General features: G+C 36.5%; 1 protein-coding gene across 3 annotated transcripts in view; it reads right to left on the bottom strand.

Moving 5' to 3' along the window:
- The window catches only part of LOC137623305 (ecto-NOX disulfide-thiol exchanger 2), a 136,314-nt gene that overhangs the window by 71,827 nt on the left and 47,060 nt on the right, over positions 1 to 17,427 (bottom strand). For all 3 annotated transcript variants that reach the window (XM_068354104.1, XM_068354101.1, XM_068354103.1), the window contains exons 3-6: positions 16,830 to 17,000; positions 2,021 to 2,201; positions 1,164 to 1,306; positions 596 to 831 (exon numbers count right to left, since the gene is read on the bottom strand). In XM_068354104.1, coding sequence (XP_068210205.1) covers positions 596 to 831; positions 1,164 to 1,306; positions 2,021 to 2,201; positions 16,830 to 17,000 — 731 coding nt within the window. The remainder of the gene's footprint in view (positions 1 to 595; positions 832 to 1,163; positions 1,307 to 2,020; positions 2,202 to 16,829; positions 17,001 to 17,427) is intronic.

The following is a 17,427-nucleotide window of genomic DNA, read 5'->3' as shown; positions in this document are numbered from 1 at the left end:
AACTGCACTTCACAAGGGTCTTATAATGTTTCTTATCCTGAGCAACTATATACAGAATTTTAATGTAAAAATACTATACTATACTTTACATTCTAATTCAATGCCCAATATGAGAACAAAGCCCTCAGAAGAGTATTGGGAGTTAAATGGTAGGACAGGATTAGAAATGAAACTATAAGAGATTATTTGAGTGCCATATGTGGACGAGTTCATAGTGATGGGTAGATGGCAATGGTTTGGGCATGCTCTTTGCACTCCCCAAGAGAGATTAGTTCACCAAACGTTTAGCAGGGCTCCACAAGGTACTAGAAGAGTTGGAAGACACAGACCTACATGGGTGAGGACTATGAAGCATGAAATAGGAGATGAATGGAGAAGTGTTAAATTAAAAGCTCAAAATAGAGAAGAATGACGAAATCTAACAGAAGCACTTTGCGTTAATTGGAGGAGGAGGAGGAGGAGGAGGAGGAGGAAGAGGAGGAAGAGGAGGAGGAGGAGGAGGAGGAGGAGGAGGAGGAGGAGGAGGAGGAGGAGGAGGAGGAGGAGGAGGAGGAGTTATGCTATAACAGAAAATAGTATAAAATGATTATCTTACCATCGGTGGTCCCTCCCCTGGAGGTCCCATTGGACCTATTGGGCCCATTGGTCCCATAGGGCCTATGGGCCCTCCCATAGGTCCCATGGGACCCATAGGTCCTCCCATGGGGCCCATGGGACCCATAGGACCTCCTGTAGGTCCCCACATGGGTCCCCAAGGACCAGGGCCTGGGCCCATAGGGCCAAAACTGGAACTAGACTGGTTTCCATCCATCGCTTGTACTGGCGTGTTACCTGAAAAAATGAACAATAAAATACTGTTATAATAATAATGTACATACATACTATACATAAATAATATACATAAAATAGATAATATAAAAAAAATACATATATAAAATATACAAGAAATATATACATAAAACATAAAATTTTTAATTACTATTTTACAAAATATGTCAAAGCTATTGTAATGGGAAAAAACATATATATACTATACCAAAAATACTTTAAAATTTAAAAAAAATTTCACAGCTCTAGTCACATTGCTATTGCACACATTCTAGAAAAAAAAAAAAAAAAAAAAAAAAAAAAAAAAAAGTTCTAATGACAAGCAGTCAACTTACCATTCCCTGATGACAGGCTACAAGTTTCAACACTGTTTCTACCATTGTTACCGCTATCTTTACGAGGTCTATCTCTCCCACGGTCACGGTCTCTCTCCCGCTCTTGCCTTTCTCTGTCTCTGTCTCTATCTCGATCCCGATCTCTGGAATAACAGTAAAATATATCCATCAAAATCAACAATTCTAAGTAATGACATTTTCATAAAAAGAGCTTTTGCCTCAACATTTAATGTTTTTTTTTTTTAAACTATACATTTAAAAACCATTCACACCACTCCTATTGTAATGGAAAAAAAAAATTAACATTAATGAACATTTCTTACACCTTTGCAATACAGTACAGGTATTCCAGCTTTTAACATTTATATGACCAATTAGTAGGAACAGTATTGCCATCAGACGTTGTTGCCTGAAACCAGAGTAATCAGTGAAGTACGGTATTTAAAAATATTTCAGCATTCCTTTAGTCATGTTTTATGTTTATTTTTGTCTATTTTTATGCATCCTTTGTCTTATTTCTTCCTCTTTTCAAGTATCAATTATGACACCAGATATTCTGGTCACAAGACTAGTGACTGAAAAGCATCAAGTAGTTTTTGCTATTTACGGAGACTAAAACTGGATTTCTATAAGTTCGAAAAGTATAATAATTAACAATGCAATGTACTGTACATATTTGAAGATATAAGAAAAAGGAGACAAATACCACTTATATTAATTAGACAGATTAATAACTAACAAAACTGTTCTAAACCTGAATAATAATATATATATGTAATCTTTTATGATAATCATTCTGTTCTTCCCTCACTTATTGCAACATGAGAAATGATCCAAATAAACCAATTCACCCTTACCTGTCTCTGTCCCGGTCTCGGTCCCTGTCTCTTCCTCTGGAGCGAGCTCTGTCTCGATCCCTGTCTCTCCCATGGTCACGTTCTCGATCCCGATCTCGATCTCTATCCCTATCTCTATCTCGTCTTTCTTCCCCTTTAGAGGAGTCTGACATGCATTTACCTTCCTCCAAGTCACTGTTACCTATCATAAAGGGTAAACGTAACAGAAATCAACATTAATAAGGATATAAAAGAAAAATTTTGAAAAGATTAGTTTCTAATCCCGTGGTCAGCAAAAAAAGAAAAAACACGATTCCTCTCGAGCAATGCTCAAGGGCCAATACTGATATTATTATTATTATTATTATTATCAGATACTAAGCTGCAACCCTAGATGGAAAAGCAAGATGCTATAAACCCAAAGGCTCCAACAGGGAATAATAGCCCAGTATGGAAAGGAAACAAGGAAATGAATACATTACAAGAGAAGTAATACAATCTAAATAAAATATTTCAAGAACAGTAACAATATTAAATTACATCTTTCGTATATACACTTAAAAAAAAAAAAAAAAAAAAAAAAAAAAAAAAAAAAAAAAAAAAAAAAGAATAATAATTTAAATATGATAAAAACGTCCTCGAGTGTACCCTTAAGCAAGAAAACTCTAATCCAAGACAGTAGAAGGCCATGGTACAGAAGTAATGGTTATTCCTGGTGTTCTCAAGATTTACAAATAGAAGCGAGTCATTATGATCACTTAACTGATGGGTTTGCATAAAAAAATTTCTTATTTCAGTGCCTTATTTCCTTAACCTAACTTCATCTGTTTACATATCTAAGTAAAAAGGCTTTCTCAGTGTAAGAAATTTCAATCCAAGGGGCAAAGGCAAGTAACCTGAAACAAAAATCCTAAAATCCTGAAGATTTTTGTATTGTGGGTTTAAAAGTTGTACCAAAACCTTAAAGTTAGGCCATTAAAATATTTGGTAAATATATAAAAATCATAAAAATCATGAAACGAGAGTAGGAAAAGCATCTGGTATGGACGGTGTGAAAGCTGAGATGTTGAAGGAAGGGGGTGTGACTGTACTTGAATGGTTGGTGAGATTGTTTAATATGTGTTTTGTGTTGTCAATGGTACCAGTAGATTGGGTTTGTGCATGTATTGTACCACTATATAAGGGTAAGGGAGATGTGCATGAGTGTTGTAATTCAAGAGGTATTAGTTTGTTGAGTGTAGTTGGAAAAGTGTATGGTAGAGTACTGATTAATAGGATTAAGGATAAAACAGAGAATGCAATCTTGGAAGTACAGGGTGGTTTTAGAAGAGGTAGGGGTTGTATGAATCAGATTTTTACAGTTAGGCAGATATGCGAGAAATATTTAGCAAAAGGTAAGGAGGTGTATGTTGCGTTTATGGATCTGGAGAAAGCATATGATAGAGTTGATAGGGAAGCAATGTGGGATGTGATGAGGTTATATGGAGTTGGTGGAAGGTTGTTGCAAGCAGTGAAAAGTTTATACAAAGGTAGTAAAGCATGTGTTAGAATAGGAAATGAAGTGAGTGATTGGTTTCCGGTGAGAGTGGGGCTGAGACAGGGATGTGTGATGTCGCCGTGGTTGTTTAACTTGTATGTTGATGGAGTGGTGAGAGAGGTGAATGCTCGAGTGCTTGGACGAGGATTAAAACTGGTAGGCGAGAATGACCATGAATGGGAGGTAAATCAGTTGCTGTTTGCGGATGATACTGTACTGGTAGCAGACACAGAAGAGAAGCTTGACCGACTAGTGACAGAATTTGGAAGGGTGTGTGAGAGAAGGAAGTTGAGAGTTAATGTGGGTAAGAGTAAGGTTATGAGATGTACGAGAAGGGAAGGTGGTGCAAGGTTGAATGTCATGTTGAATGGAGAGTTACTTGAGGAGGTGGATCAGTTTAAGTACTTGGGGTCTATTGTTGCAGCAAATGGTGGAGTGGAAGCAGATGTACGTCAGAGAGTGAATGAAGGTTGCAAAGTTTTGGGGGCAGTTAAGGGAGTAGTAAAAAATAGAGGGTTGGGCATGAATGTAAAGAGAGTTCTATATGAGAAAGTGATTGTACCAACTGTGATGTATGGATCGGAGTCGTGGGGAATGAAAGTGATGGAGAGACAGAAATTGAATATGTTTGAGATGAAGTGTCTGAGAAGTATGGCTGGTGTATCTCGAGTAGATAGGGTTAGGAACGAAGTGGTGAGAGAGAGAACGGGTGTAAGAAATGAGTTAGCGGCTAGAGTGGATATGAATGTGTTGAGGTGGTTTGGCCATGTTGAGAGAATGGAAAATGGTTGTCTGCTAAAGAAGGTGATGAATGCAAGAGTTGAGGGGAGAAGTATAAGAGGAAGGCCGAGGTTTGGGTGGATGGATGGTGTGAAGAAAGCTCTGGGTGATAGGAGGATAGATGTGAGAGAGGCAAGAGAGCGTGCTAGAAATAGGAATGAATGGCGAGCGATTGTGACGCAGTTCCAGTAGGCCCTGCTGCTTCCTCCGGGGCCTTAGATGACCGCGGAGGTAGCAGCAGTAGGGGAGTCAGCATTATGAAGCTTCATCTGTGGTGGAAATGTGGGAGGTTGGGCTGTGGCACCCTAGCAGTACCAGCTGAACTCGGTTGAGTCCCTGATTAGGCTGAAGGAACATAGAGAGTAGAGGTCCCCTTTTTGTTTTGTTTCATTGTTGGTGTCGGCTACCCCCCAAAATTGGGGGAAGTGCCTTGGTATATAGATAGATAGAAAAACCCCAGTAACCAAGTACAGTACAATCTAATTTTAAAAGTACCAGGATCTTGACGTAAATAGAGGATGGTAAGACTTATTCATTTTTGCTTGCCACTAACCGTCAAACAATTTGATGGATTGAGCTACAGTCCTTTGACAAAAATGACAAAAAATTCAAATTTTTATGCCTCAAAAAATTATGTTCATATCACTTTCATTTGGAAGCCGATTAAATATAGTCTGCCTTAAAATATAAAAATTTTGCATATTCTTCCACTGTCTATATGGCATTGTATGACAATAACAGCACTTGGATTTACTGGCATTGCATCACTACTTCAGTCTTAGGATCGAAACATGTTCAACAGCCTCTAGAGATCACTAAGAATGTCAGGTGATTATAGAAATAATATATTTTCTGAATAAAATTCTGTTTACTTCTATGAACCTCAACTGACATTAATATTGCTGAATATCACTCTCTCATGGAGGTGGGATAGTGAAGGAAAGAAATAGTAAATCTAATACTGTAATCTCCAAATTAAGCATTCTACTACCGCCTATGACTAAGAATTAAAAAGTGGAACTTCATATACAGTGGTGAGTACCCAAATTTACAGTACTGTATTATTTAGGTGACTAAATATACTGTATTTCTTATTTTATCAACTGTTTCTGTCTTTTGAGTACAGTACTTTGGATTATTTCAGTCAGTGTCCTAAGGGTTAAATTCCTATACTGTATATTGATGTTACACTTAGCCATTTTCCCAATCTCGATGTATATCTACGGTAAAATGATAGAAATTTTTATTGTAATTACAGTACATACACTATAAATTGTAATTAGAGATTTTAGATTTGGATATAATATATAGGTACTCTGCCATTAATGGCCGGGTTAATGGGTTACAGCCCCATTGTTAAGCAAATTCGTTAATCTTGAGCATAAAATTTTCTAGTTGCTTAATGTCGGTAAAATCACTAGTCGGCAAGGCCTTAAACATTCTTACCAAATTTGAAGCATTTCATATGTGCTTACACTATATATCTCCTTGAAAAAGTGGTTATTAAATATGAAATCATTAATATATGTACTGCAGTAATGTGAATCCCTTTTTGCAAGGAGGCAAGTCCTGAAAATACATGGCATTTTCTTCAATCAAATAACTGCTAGTTTTGGCACAAAATACTTAAGAGCACAAAAAAACAATCATTATCATATCTTAACTTATTTTCAATTTAGATATTAATCTCTTATTTGAATAAAATTACTGTGACATTTTCTTTCATTTGTAAAGTTTACGTATTATCAGGTGTTCACACACTACCGTTAACAAGAATATGGTATACCCACCAATGAACGAAGCAGTAGTAACTACACAATAGAACCTCTTTCTCTTTATCAAATAAATGTTAGATGAAATTGAATCTATACTCTGCATAAATCCTTTTTTAATTGTAGGTTAAAGACTTACAATACAGCATTTAACTTCATCAACTGACCGTTATTTCTAAGACAATACCGCATTAAAAAAAAAAAAACTTTAATTCTTTAATAATTGTGCTTCTTTAAATAATTTGTGTACTTTTTTTTCAATTTTGGCTGCATTTAACAATAAGCAATTACAATGCTGACTATTTTTTACTTTATGTTTGTCCTCAGCTGATTGCAAGCTAACTCTATTGATTGATTACGAATGTTATCTAGCATCCTGACCTCTAAGTTCATTGACGCTGATATTGAGAACATGTGCACACACGAATAACAAAGAATATCGTTTATATAATTTCTTAGTCAAACATCTTCATAATAAATATTGCATCAGCACCAATATGTTATAGCTTATCATAGTTTTCAGGGTTTGTTTAAAACTATTATTATATCACTTGAACACTCTCTCTCAGGTACCATCTCATTCCATTGTTACATACAGTATAAGAAACAAAAATCTTTGTTTCCTGCAAGTGTAAATACAAAATAAATGCATAATTTGCTTCAATACATGTTTGATAATAGGCTAGTCTTAAAACATGGCATTAAATTTTGTTAGCTGATCTTAAATTTTAGCAGACTACAAAATGCTTGAGAATATGATGATATAATTCTTCTGGAGAACTTGTTTTGGAGCAATGTGGAGTTTGTTTCTATGTAGTGTCAAAGGCTTTTGACATGTCAAATAAAAAAAATATTACTTCACAGAACATTCACGCCTTCTGCAAATGTTTAGGTTGGCAAGATCTTGTGAACAAGAGTGCGCTCCGGCTCTTGACAGTGAAGTGCAAACAGGAGCGTACGCCTCTCCGAGAGAGCGCAAATGTCCAGACTCACTATTGCTTCTAGGAGAGCAATATATCATATCTACATAGCATATAACTTTCAGAGAAAGCAAAGGCTAGTTTAAAATGTTTACAAGAAATTTTTCATTGAAAGAGAAGAAAATAACGAGTAAGTAAGGCTCTGCAGACTACAAGGCTGCAAAAGCTTTCAATGAAGTGTTTCTCAATATTATCAAAGAGGAGGAGTACAACCCAGAACAAGTCTGGAATATGGATGCAACTGCCAAGTTTCTTAAATTTTTGTTTTACTCAATCACAAAAGTGCCCAATAATATCCGTATGCTTAATGTAACTAAATGTAATTCACATATGCACATACAAATTTCCGTCACACACCATACAGTAATTTGTATGACCAATATACATACACTAATTAACAAGATTTATTATAGTATTATATAGAATTTTATTTGTATTTTTATTGCTTGACAGATTTGTTTAGGAAGATCCCTCATAGGACATTGATTACCCAGGAAGAAGCATTGCTTTTGGGTTCAAGGCAGCAAAGGACAGGTAAGCTAACAGAATGGATTTTATTTGGTTTCTATTATTTCACTGCATCTAATTTTTCAAATGTTTTATCACATTTTGAGAAAATTGTCTTCGTGCTTTTGTGCAGGAATGCTAATTGTCACGTTATTTGACCTGGCTTTATTTACAAGTCAGCCCACCCACGTGTACTGCAGCTCATGTTGAATGGTATCCCCTGCAACATGAACATGCTGACAGTGTACTGGATGTGCAACAAAAAAGGGGATGGTTTTATTTCTGCTTCTTGCCAGAAGTTGAGTGTACTTGTATGATAAGGGGTTAGTTCAAGATCCTGCTTACCCTTCACAAAGCTCCAACCACAAAACCAACGTCACAGTGCTGAACCACAATGTACAAGAGGTGTTCTATTTTCCATACAGCACTTGACTCAAGCTGATGAACCAGGGAGTCGTTGATAACTTTGAGGCCCATTATAACAGACGTGACGGCATGGCTACAAGAAGCCATGGTAACAATCTTACCCTTGATGTTTTTAAGTATTAGAAGGGTTTCACAATTACAGACTGTTCGTCTTTCAGGAATCATTCTGCAAAGTTAAATCACATATGGTCAATGACTGCTGGAAACATGAGAGGCCTGAGTGTGTCATGGACTTGCCGGATTCAGTCCTGATAGGGGCTTTAAACAAAGTGAAAAAGATTGCAGAATTGTCAGACAGAGTGGCAGCCAAAGGCTTCTATGATGTGGCTGAGGACGGAGACCGAGTTACTTGATGGGCAGGAACTGAACTGAATATATAATTTAGGCCTGAAGCCAAGCACTGGGGCATCACAGGCCATTCAATGCTATAAAATGCAAATTAATTAATCACACCCATACATACACCATTTAGTATAACCTATAAAACCAATCACACCACTTTCATAAAAAAACATCTAAAGAAGGGATTAAAAGGATTAAATAAATAAATTAATAAAATTAATAAAGATTACAATATAACCCAATACTCTATAATTTATTTGAAATTCAGGGTATTACAATTTTCTTCCACTCTCTCTCTTAACAGTTTGTCCTGGAGTAAATGTGTCCTCCTCTAAATATTAAAAACAGGAAAATAAACTAATTCATATATAATATCCTTTGTCACTTGACAGGTATTACAAAGAGGGCCCAGTTCCCTTCCCCACTCTTCATTATATAATTGTGGGTTACATGTGTATGACCAGTACACAGTCTAGTTAAAATTATATCATCCTTCCTACTTGTAGAATTACAAAGATGACTATTTTTCCACTGAAGGATGAGTCTCTTTCAATTTTGTATTGGTGGTCAGTTCAGACATTCAAACCTGCCACTTATTCTTACAATGAAAATTCATCTTACTTTTAAGGTCTTTGTAAGGAATAGCTCTGAAACTTACTTAGCTGCCTTGCCTACTTATTCGTTCCCATCCATCCTAACGTGGGCAGGGACCCAACGGAAGTGAACCTTGAAATTCTTCGTAGACTGTAGAAGCACTAACCAGACCTTTTGCACTAGATGATGGGCTGGCATAATTTGTTTAATTGAGAGTAAAACACTATTGCAATCCATAAAATTTGCATAAAAACTATACCATTTTCAAAAATATGTCATACTGCGAGATTGATTGCATACAGCTCAGCAGTAAATACTGAGCAAGAAGATGGAAGTTTCTTTCTAATAACAATATCCCCCACCACAACTGCACTTCAAACTCCTGCACTCGATTTGGAACCATCCGTAAAAACATGTTTCCCATGCATGATTTAATAACTCACTTTTCATTACATTACTGGGCAAGGTATTTTTCCCTCCTGCCATAAAACACACTTTAACAGGCGGATTACACTAAAGCTAAAAGGGAGACTTGGGATATCCTACCTCTGCTGTTATTAAACATACTTCCCTTGCATAATTTTTCAGCTGTACTTCTTAAGGCTTGTGCACTCTAGATCCGTTACGAGCTCAATCTAAAGGAGCCCTAATATATTAACTAATACGGTTGTTGCTCATAGCAAGGGACCTAGCCAAAAACCTCAAGCTCGACTCCTCTTTGAGGATGGAAAGAGGAGGCATGCCAGAACCCATATACAGACTATCAATAGATATTCTGTATGCACTAGTGCAGATGCAGAGGCCCATATTGTGAACAACAAGTTTCCCAAGTAATGTCTTAGTAGCCGACCTATAAATTTGATATGCAGTCTAACTTGCTCAGACACAAAGAAGTATAAATTCTAAGCATAATTGTTCTATCAGCACCCCATCAAAATTTGTTACAACTTTCTAGATGTTTAGCAAATTTCTAACCCTGATGGATAGGCCATTTATATGGAGACCAAAGGTAATTTTCTTGTTGAAAATTACCCCTAGAAACTTTACATCATCCTCATATGGCAAAATACGATCATTTAAGAAAAGGGCTGGGATCTCTTCTCTTCTGCAAGTACAGTATGAGTAAAACAAATGGCTTTGGTCTTCAGAGGAGAGAACATGAATCCCTGAGAATTAATCCCTGTAGAAGCAGCATTTATAGCAATTTGAAGCTTTTGGCATGCTTGTAGTGCATATGGTCCACTAGAATAAATTGCAAAATCAACAACAATTAAGTGACCAGGAGGTAGGTGACTTATGAGACTATTGATAGCAACAGCAAATAAGGTCACATTTAGTGCAATATCTTTGGGAACATCATCATCTTGCATGTAGGAAGAAGATAATTCTGACCCTACTCAAACTTTAATCAAGCAGTTTGATAAAAATTCTTCAATAAAAAAAAAACATGTCCTCCTTTACCCCATAAGGCCAACTGCTTTAAAATACCGAAATTTCCCTTGATAACATCAGCAGAGGGTCTAGCGTACTTTGGTTCTTCCTAAAATCAAACTGCCTGTTTGATAAAAGGATTTTATATTCTAGACACCACACAAGTCATTCTCTCATATAGTTTGCATATGCAACTAGTCAAGGCTATAGGCTTATAACTAGATGGCAATTCTGGGTCTTTACCATACTTGTGGCAAGGAATTATAATTGAAGTATGTCAGGAATCAGATGTATTGGAAGCCCATAGACCATTAAGGGTTTCCAATAAAAATTCCTTAGTATCCTCTGGGAGATGTAAAGGCTTTTCATATCAGGTGCCATCCTCATCTGGGGCAGTCAAAGACGAGCTAGAGAATGCATTTTGCATCTCCTCCATGCTAGAAGGTAAGTTAAAAGCATCAGTATTGGAAGAAGCTGGAGGAAGAACAGATGTTGATGCTCTAAATTGTTTAAATGCTGGGGAATAATTGTTGGCACTTGAAACATGAGCACAGTGCTTAGCAAGTACCTATGCTACATCTTTAGGGTCAGATATCATTTTCCCTTAATAATGGTGAAGGCCTATGGGAAAATTAACCTTGAAGTTCTCTAATCTTGTTCCATATTTCCTTTGTAGGGGTTTTGGTATTGATATTAGGTATATATTTCCTTCAACAGGCTCTCTTTGCTTTGTTAAACATTCTTTTTTGTTTGGCACAGGCCCTGAGGTACTCCATTCTATCTGCTTCCGCTTCAAAGTTCATTCTCAAGTATCTTCTGCAGCAAGTTTGAGTCAATTTCCTTGCACTGGCACATCCTTTACTCTACCAAGGGACTACAGAGCGATGAGGTAAATCACATATTATAGGTAAAAACTTGCTAGCATATCATCAACATTTGAAAGGTGTTCATAAGCATGCACTGAAGATGTAACGTCTTCATACTCTCTATCGGTGTGTGCACAGTTCTCATAAGATGCCCAGTCTGCCTCATCTATCTTCCATTTTGGTGGATATGGTGAAGGAAGATTGTGAGCATAATTCATTATTATTGACCAATGGTCACTGCCAAGTAGGTGTTGATTGACTGACCAAAGGTAATCCAATGGACGAAGAACAGATTGACAAATAGATGGCTGATGAAGAGTTGTGGAATACATCATACCTAGTTGGGGAACCATCATTCATTATCATTAGATCATTGTTGTTGATTAGTTCTTCAACAAGATTACTTTATCTATCACATACATTTTCACCCATAAAGCATGCTTCACATTAAAATCAACCATTAAAATAAAAGGGGCAGGGAGCTGATTGATAAGGTCTTGGAGGTCAGACTCTGAGACTTCCTGGATTCCCAGTGTGGTCTAAGAGGAAAACTTCTAAAGAGGGTTCAAGATATAGCGAGCATAAGGTAATTTTTTTCCAGATATATGTTCTAATAGCAAATGCCTGTAGTGGTGTATTGAAGGGGATGGTTTCAAATTTTACAGACTTGTGAATAATAAAACCTGTGCCACCTTGGGCTCTTGCAGTTGCAAAGGTGGGGATCTACAAAAATTATAATGGAGTCCAGGATTAAATAATTTGTTACTGATCTTGGTTTCCTGTAGACAAATTATTTTTGCATCTGAGTACATGGTTAAAGTTTTTATTTGATCTATAAGAGTATTTAGACCTCTGCAGTTCCACTGGATGATGGACATTATCTTATATTATTATTTTTCTGTCTCATTTGTGACTTCTCAGATAAAGTCAGGTAAGGCGCAAAGATGGTGGGTTTTATTATGGCACCGCTCTTCTTTTCTTTCTTTCTGTTATCTTTAGGATAATTAATAGGAAGGCATTTACTGGGTGTAGATGAAGTTGAGGACGAGTGGGACCTTTTCCTTCGGTAGAGATTCTGCCTAAGGCAATAATTTTGAGGTGGTGGGAGCCATATTGACATCCTTGCAGGATTGTGCTCGAGCTTCAACAGGTCAAGCACTTGACCCAGAAGGCTGGGCTACCACCTCTAGGGGAGATGCACCTGTTGGGGATTATGTCTGTGGTAGTACTTTTGAGGTGGTGGAAGCCATCTTGACCTAATAGGAGGTTTGTGCTCTGACTTTAACAGGTTGACCACTACCACTAAGGTGAAACTGCTACCACTAGTCCCATTGTGGTAGTAAAGGGTAGTGGATTATAACATTTTGGTAGCAGCTTAATAGCTTGGGCAAAATTAGGTTGCCGAGATAAGTTAATTCTTTGCATGGCTTACAGTAATATGTTCAGTATTTGCTTTCAAGATGGCAGCTTCCTTCTTGTATTCTCTACAACTTTAATCGTTCGATTTATGATGTAATTTACAGTTTGCACAGGTTGTATCTCTTGCATTGGCCATGTTCTAACAAAGAACAATTAATACAGACCTCCGTATTATTGCAGTACCAGGAGGGGTGACCATACTTGACACAATGGAAGCATTTCAAATGCCTAGGTTATATTCTTGAACACTTACTCTTTCATTCTCAATACAGTACTTACATGATCAGGTATAACAGGGGTTTCAAATCTTAAAACTATCATGCTTGTTTAGGGGATCTTTCTTACATTCCAAACATTAGAAGGGCACATGTCCAGAATTTCTGGTTCTGAAAATTCATATAGGTCACTATCGAAAACTACTCCTTTAATGAAACTGAAGCACAATGGTGGTTTAATATCTTTAATAGAGAAAGTGGCTTCAATCTTCCTGCCACAAAGCATGTGAGCTTGAGTATCTGATTTAGCATTGATCAAAACAGATTGCTTATCGTATCTACTAAAATCTTTACTTTTAATTAAGCTAACCTTTTTGTATAAATTTACTCATCCCGTAATAGTTGTAATTATCAATCTTCCCAGATGCAAGGATCCATGTTGGAGGCTTGGGGGTTCTTACTTCTGGGAGTCTATGTTCTGTTACTTTTTCTTTCCATTCTTTAGGTTCATATGCATCCAAGGTTCTTAGTGCTTTATCACATAGAGCCCAAGAAATCATACATTTGTCAATTTTTATGCTCTAATTTTTTGTTTGCTTCTAAAACAATTTCGAAACTTGAAAATAATACCCAAGCTTCCCTAAAGCCTTTACTACTATTAAGCTCCATGAAATTTCTTTGCTTACTCCAAATCTATAAAAGGCTTCATGAAATGTATCATAGCTTCAACCAATTGGAATGTTTTCTAAATGGAGAATTTTCCCATTTTAGTTGGATCTAGTAATGAGAAGTTTTTCTGTTGTCCTTATTACAAGATAAATTTTCTGCCAGTGCCGATGAATTTTCTGTAATAAAAGTAGACAGAGAAGTATTGTTGGAAGAATCCTTTTTATTGCCAAGGTCACAAACAGAATTTTTCTTATTTAAATAACCAGAGGTCATCAACAGTGTCTGGGGTTCGCCACCTGATCTTCCCAAAGGAGACCCCATTAGCCTTTCTTGGAATTAATTTCTCCACCAATGACACCTACAAGAGTTGCTTCCCCAATGTCTACTCCCTACCCTAACACAAAGGGATGGTAACACTAGGATTAGATTGGCCCAAGTGTATGCCAAACCCACTTGATGAGACACTGCATTTAAAGAATACAATCCTCCCCACTTGATCATAGTGGCAATCAAACCAGACAGAATGCCAAGAGTCCTACTTCTATGAAACCGGCCAACCCCTGATATACAAAGGCCGAGTTTTTGTTTGAGAATAATTCCGTGTGTCAGTATGAGAATACTGACACTCCTAGGTGTCCAAACATTATCGGGTAGTTGGCAAGACCACCACAGCTCCCACAATTAATTTTGAAAAAAAATTCCAATCTCGGATACAATGTCCCCTCACATAATCTGGACAGCAAAATAGGTAACAGGGTTTTGACAGCAGGGTTGGAGATGGTTGATAAATATGAAAGAATGAAGCAATTATAAGTAATAGACATAGAATGAGAGAAATTTAGAGTTGAAGCAAGGAAAAAATTCCCCAGTTTGGGAGGCCTCTTGCCGGTCACAAGGCTTCAGCACGGGAATGATATGCTGCGTTGAAGCCCAATGACTTCATCAAGACATTCTCTCATTAAGTGGGTTGATAGGCATGAAGAGGAGTCCACTAAGGAAGACCCTGCTGAATTACTCCGTTCAGTAAGTGAAGAAGTGGAATAAGCTGTCTCCGAAAATCCTGACAAAGAGGATGAAAGCATCAGACTTCAGAAGTTGGTGGAAATGCCACAGATAACGGAGGATTTCAAAAAATGCAGCATACAACATGGACCCTTGAAAGGTGCATGGCCTCAAGTTCATGCTAATCATGGATGAGGGTTTTCAGCTCATAAGTGCATTGTTGCTTAGCCCTTGCGTGAAACAACAGCAGCCCCAGTGGAACTCCCACAAAACGGTGATGATGACGGTATTGACAAACATCCTTCCTTTGGACCAAAAGGGTAAGATATTTCTCGGTATATTTACAACATTTAAAATTACTTTAAGAATAACTGAACAGTAACAATAACAAAAGTAGAAAAAATGAGTAATCATGTATGTTTGATTGAAATTTTACAATATCTACACAATGTTCAATAGTTTTTTTAATTTACAGCACTGATGACTTGTCCACATAGATGTGTCATACCGTGCAGTTACTTTCCTTCACTGTCCATCCATTACTAACTGCACAGCTTATCATCCTCATCTACCTTACTAATATTTCCTTGTTGCAGGATACATTAGTTCATTATACATGTTGCAGGATACATTAGTTCATAATACATATCTCTTTAATTTTTTTTTTTCAAATACCACCCCTCTTTCTTTACTGTATACTCATCCAATCACAGTAATTTTAGTAACTTTTTTTTAAATACCATCCCTACAAACATGAGAGAGAGAGAAATCCAGTAGAATTTGAAACAACGGTAATAATCATTTGTGTTCCGTTACGGCAGCCTCAAATTATGTATTTATTAGGTACGTCTCTAGTAGGTAGTATGTTGGCTAGGCCACCAGTCATCCATTGAGATAATACTACTGAGGAGTTATTGGGTCCTTTGACTGGCCAGACAGTATTACATTGGACCCCTCCCTTTGGTTGGTTAAAGCTAATTTTTCCCTTTGCCTACACATACATCAAATAATCTGGCCTATTCTTTCCACATTCTCCTCTTTCCCCATACACCTGACAACACTGACATTAACAAACAATTCTTCTTTGTTCAAGGGGTTAATTATTGCATTGTAATGGATCAGCGGCTACTTTCTTCTTGGTAAGGGTAGAAGAGAGACTTCCGCTATGCTAAGCAACTCTTCAAGAAGGATACTCAGTAATCAAACCATTCTTCTGTACCATGGTCTTCCAATGTCTTGGGTACAGTTCTCTTGCTTAAGGGTACACTTGTGCACATTATCTTATTTCTTTTCCTTTTGTTTTAAAATTTTTATAGTTTATATATGAAAAGATTTATTTTAATGTTACTTTAATGTTATTTTAATATTGTTCATTAGTTCTCTTGTAGTTTATTTCCTTTCCTCACTGGGCTATTTTCCCTGTTGGAGCCTTTGGGCACATAGCATCTTGCTTTTCCAACTAGGGTTGTATCTTAGCAAGTAATAATAATAATAATAATAATCATAATAATAATAATACATAGGGTATTTATAAATTATAATAATTATCAAAATTATCATTATAATTGAAGTTACTAAAATCATAAATATGCACGTAGGAGTATACAGTACATGTACACTAAACTTTCAATAGTGAATGCTACTAAGTAGGGGTTCGTCTTTATCATTCATACCTGCAAGTCACTGTGCTAAAATCCTCAAAGCAGGAGTATATCCCAAAAAAAGATTTCCAAGCGGCTAGCAAGTGTCTAGCCACCCTTTACTTTGAGGAAGCTAAAACCTGCTAGTTCCCTCATACTAAAGGAATAATTCTTTCTGTAACCCAAGCAAAAGCTTCAGCTACTCCAACTCCACATTTTAGTTTTTTAAATTGAATTTTTTTTTCTCTTTGTTAGCAAAATTTAGAGAAAGATTATAAAGTATATCTTTCTTTGGTTTTAAAATATGTTTGTGTAGATAAACTTTTTTTATTACATCTATTTGTCCTTTTTATAAATCTATACATTGCCAATGTCACATGAAAGAGTCAACTATTTAACATTAATTTCAGCAATTTGGAATGTACGGCTTGTTCTGAGTAGTTTAAGGGAGATTATACCTAGTTACTATCTAAAATAACTAATATTTGAATGATTAAAGGCAACTTTCCTCACAAAGAGTTCAAAATCCTAGAGACACCGAACACATGCGTAAATTTTGATTTTACAATAAATCCTCAAGCCACTAGATCTTGAACAATCTAATGATCACATCACATACGAACACAAAAAAAAACGTTAACTTTACTTACTTGTGGCTACTGGCATTGGTGGTTTGTTCTTGTTTGTATTAAATTCTAGAGGAGCATCATTTGTGGCAGGATTTACATTTAACTGCATGGGTCCTATCATTCCTGGGCCCATGCCAGGTCCCATTCCAGGGCCCATTCCCATGGGTCCATGTGCCATCATTCCTGCAGCCACTGAATTTTATAAGAAAAAAGAAACACTATGAAGGAAATTTTCCATATATTAATTCATGTACACACAAAAAATGTATAAAAAAATGAATCAAAGTTATTTATCAGACTTGCAAAAAAATGCAATAACATGAAAAAAATATGAAGGGAAAAAACCTTAAACCTTCAAAAATATCTACTGCTAGTAGAGGACAAATTCTAAGTCATAAAAAATTGAATTTAAAATTTCAATGAAGGTCTATAAATTTCTTAATCATGCATTATCTAAAGCAAACAGTAATATGTAAGAAAAAACAAAAGCATAAACTGTAAAAGGATTATATGTATTTATACGAAATAAAAAATGATTCTAGTGTCCAAACCAAGTTTCCAACAATGAATTGTAAACATGAGGACTGCCTAAATGACTAGGCCCAAGCCTATGGTGGTG

The sequence above is a fragment of the Palaemon carinicauda genome, chromosome 30, assembly GCF_036898095.1.
Source record: "Palaemon carinicauda isolate YSFRI2023 chromosome 30, ASM3689809v2, whole genome shotgun sequence".
Classification (NCBI taxonomy): domain Eukaryota; kingdom Metazoa; phylum Arthropoda; class Malacostraca; order Decapoda; family Palaemonidae; genus Palaemon; species Palaemon carinicauda.
The sequence above is the reverse complement of the archived record's forward strand: the minus strand, read 5'-3'. Positions and strand labels throughout refer to the sequence as shown.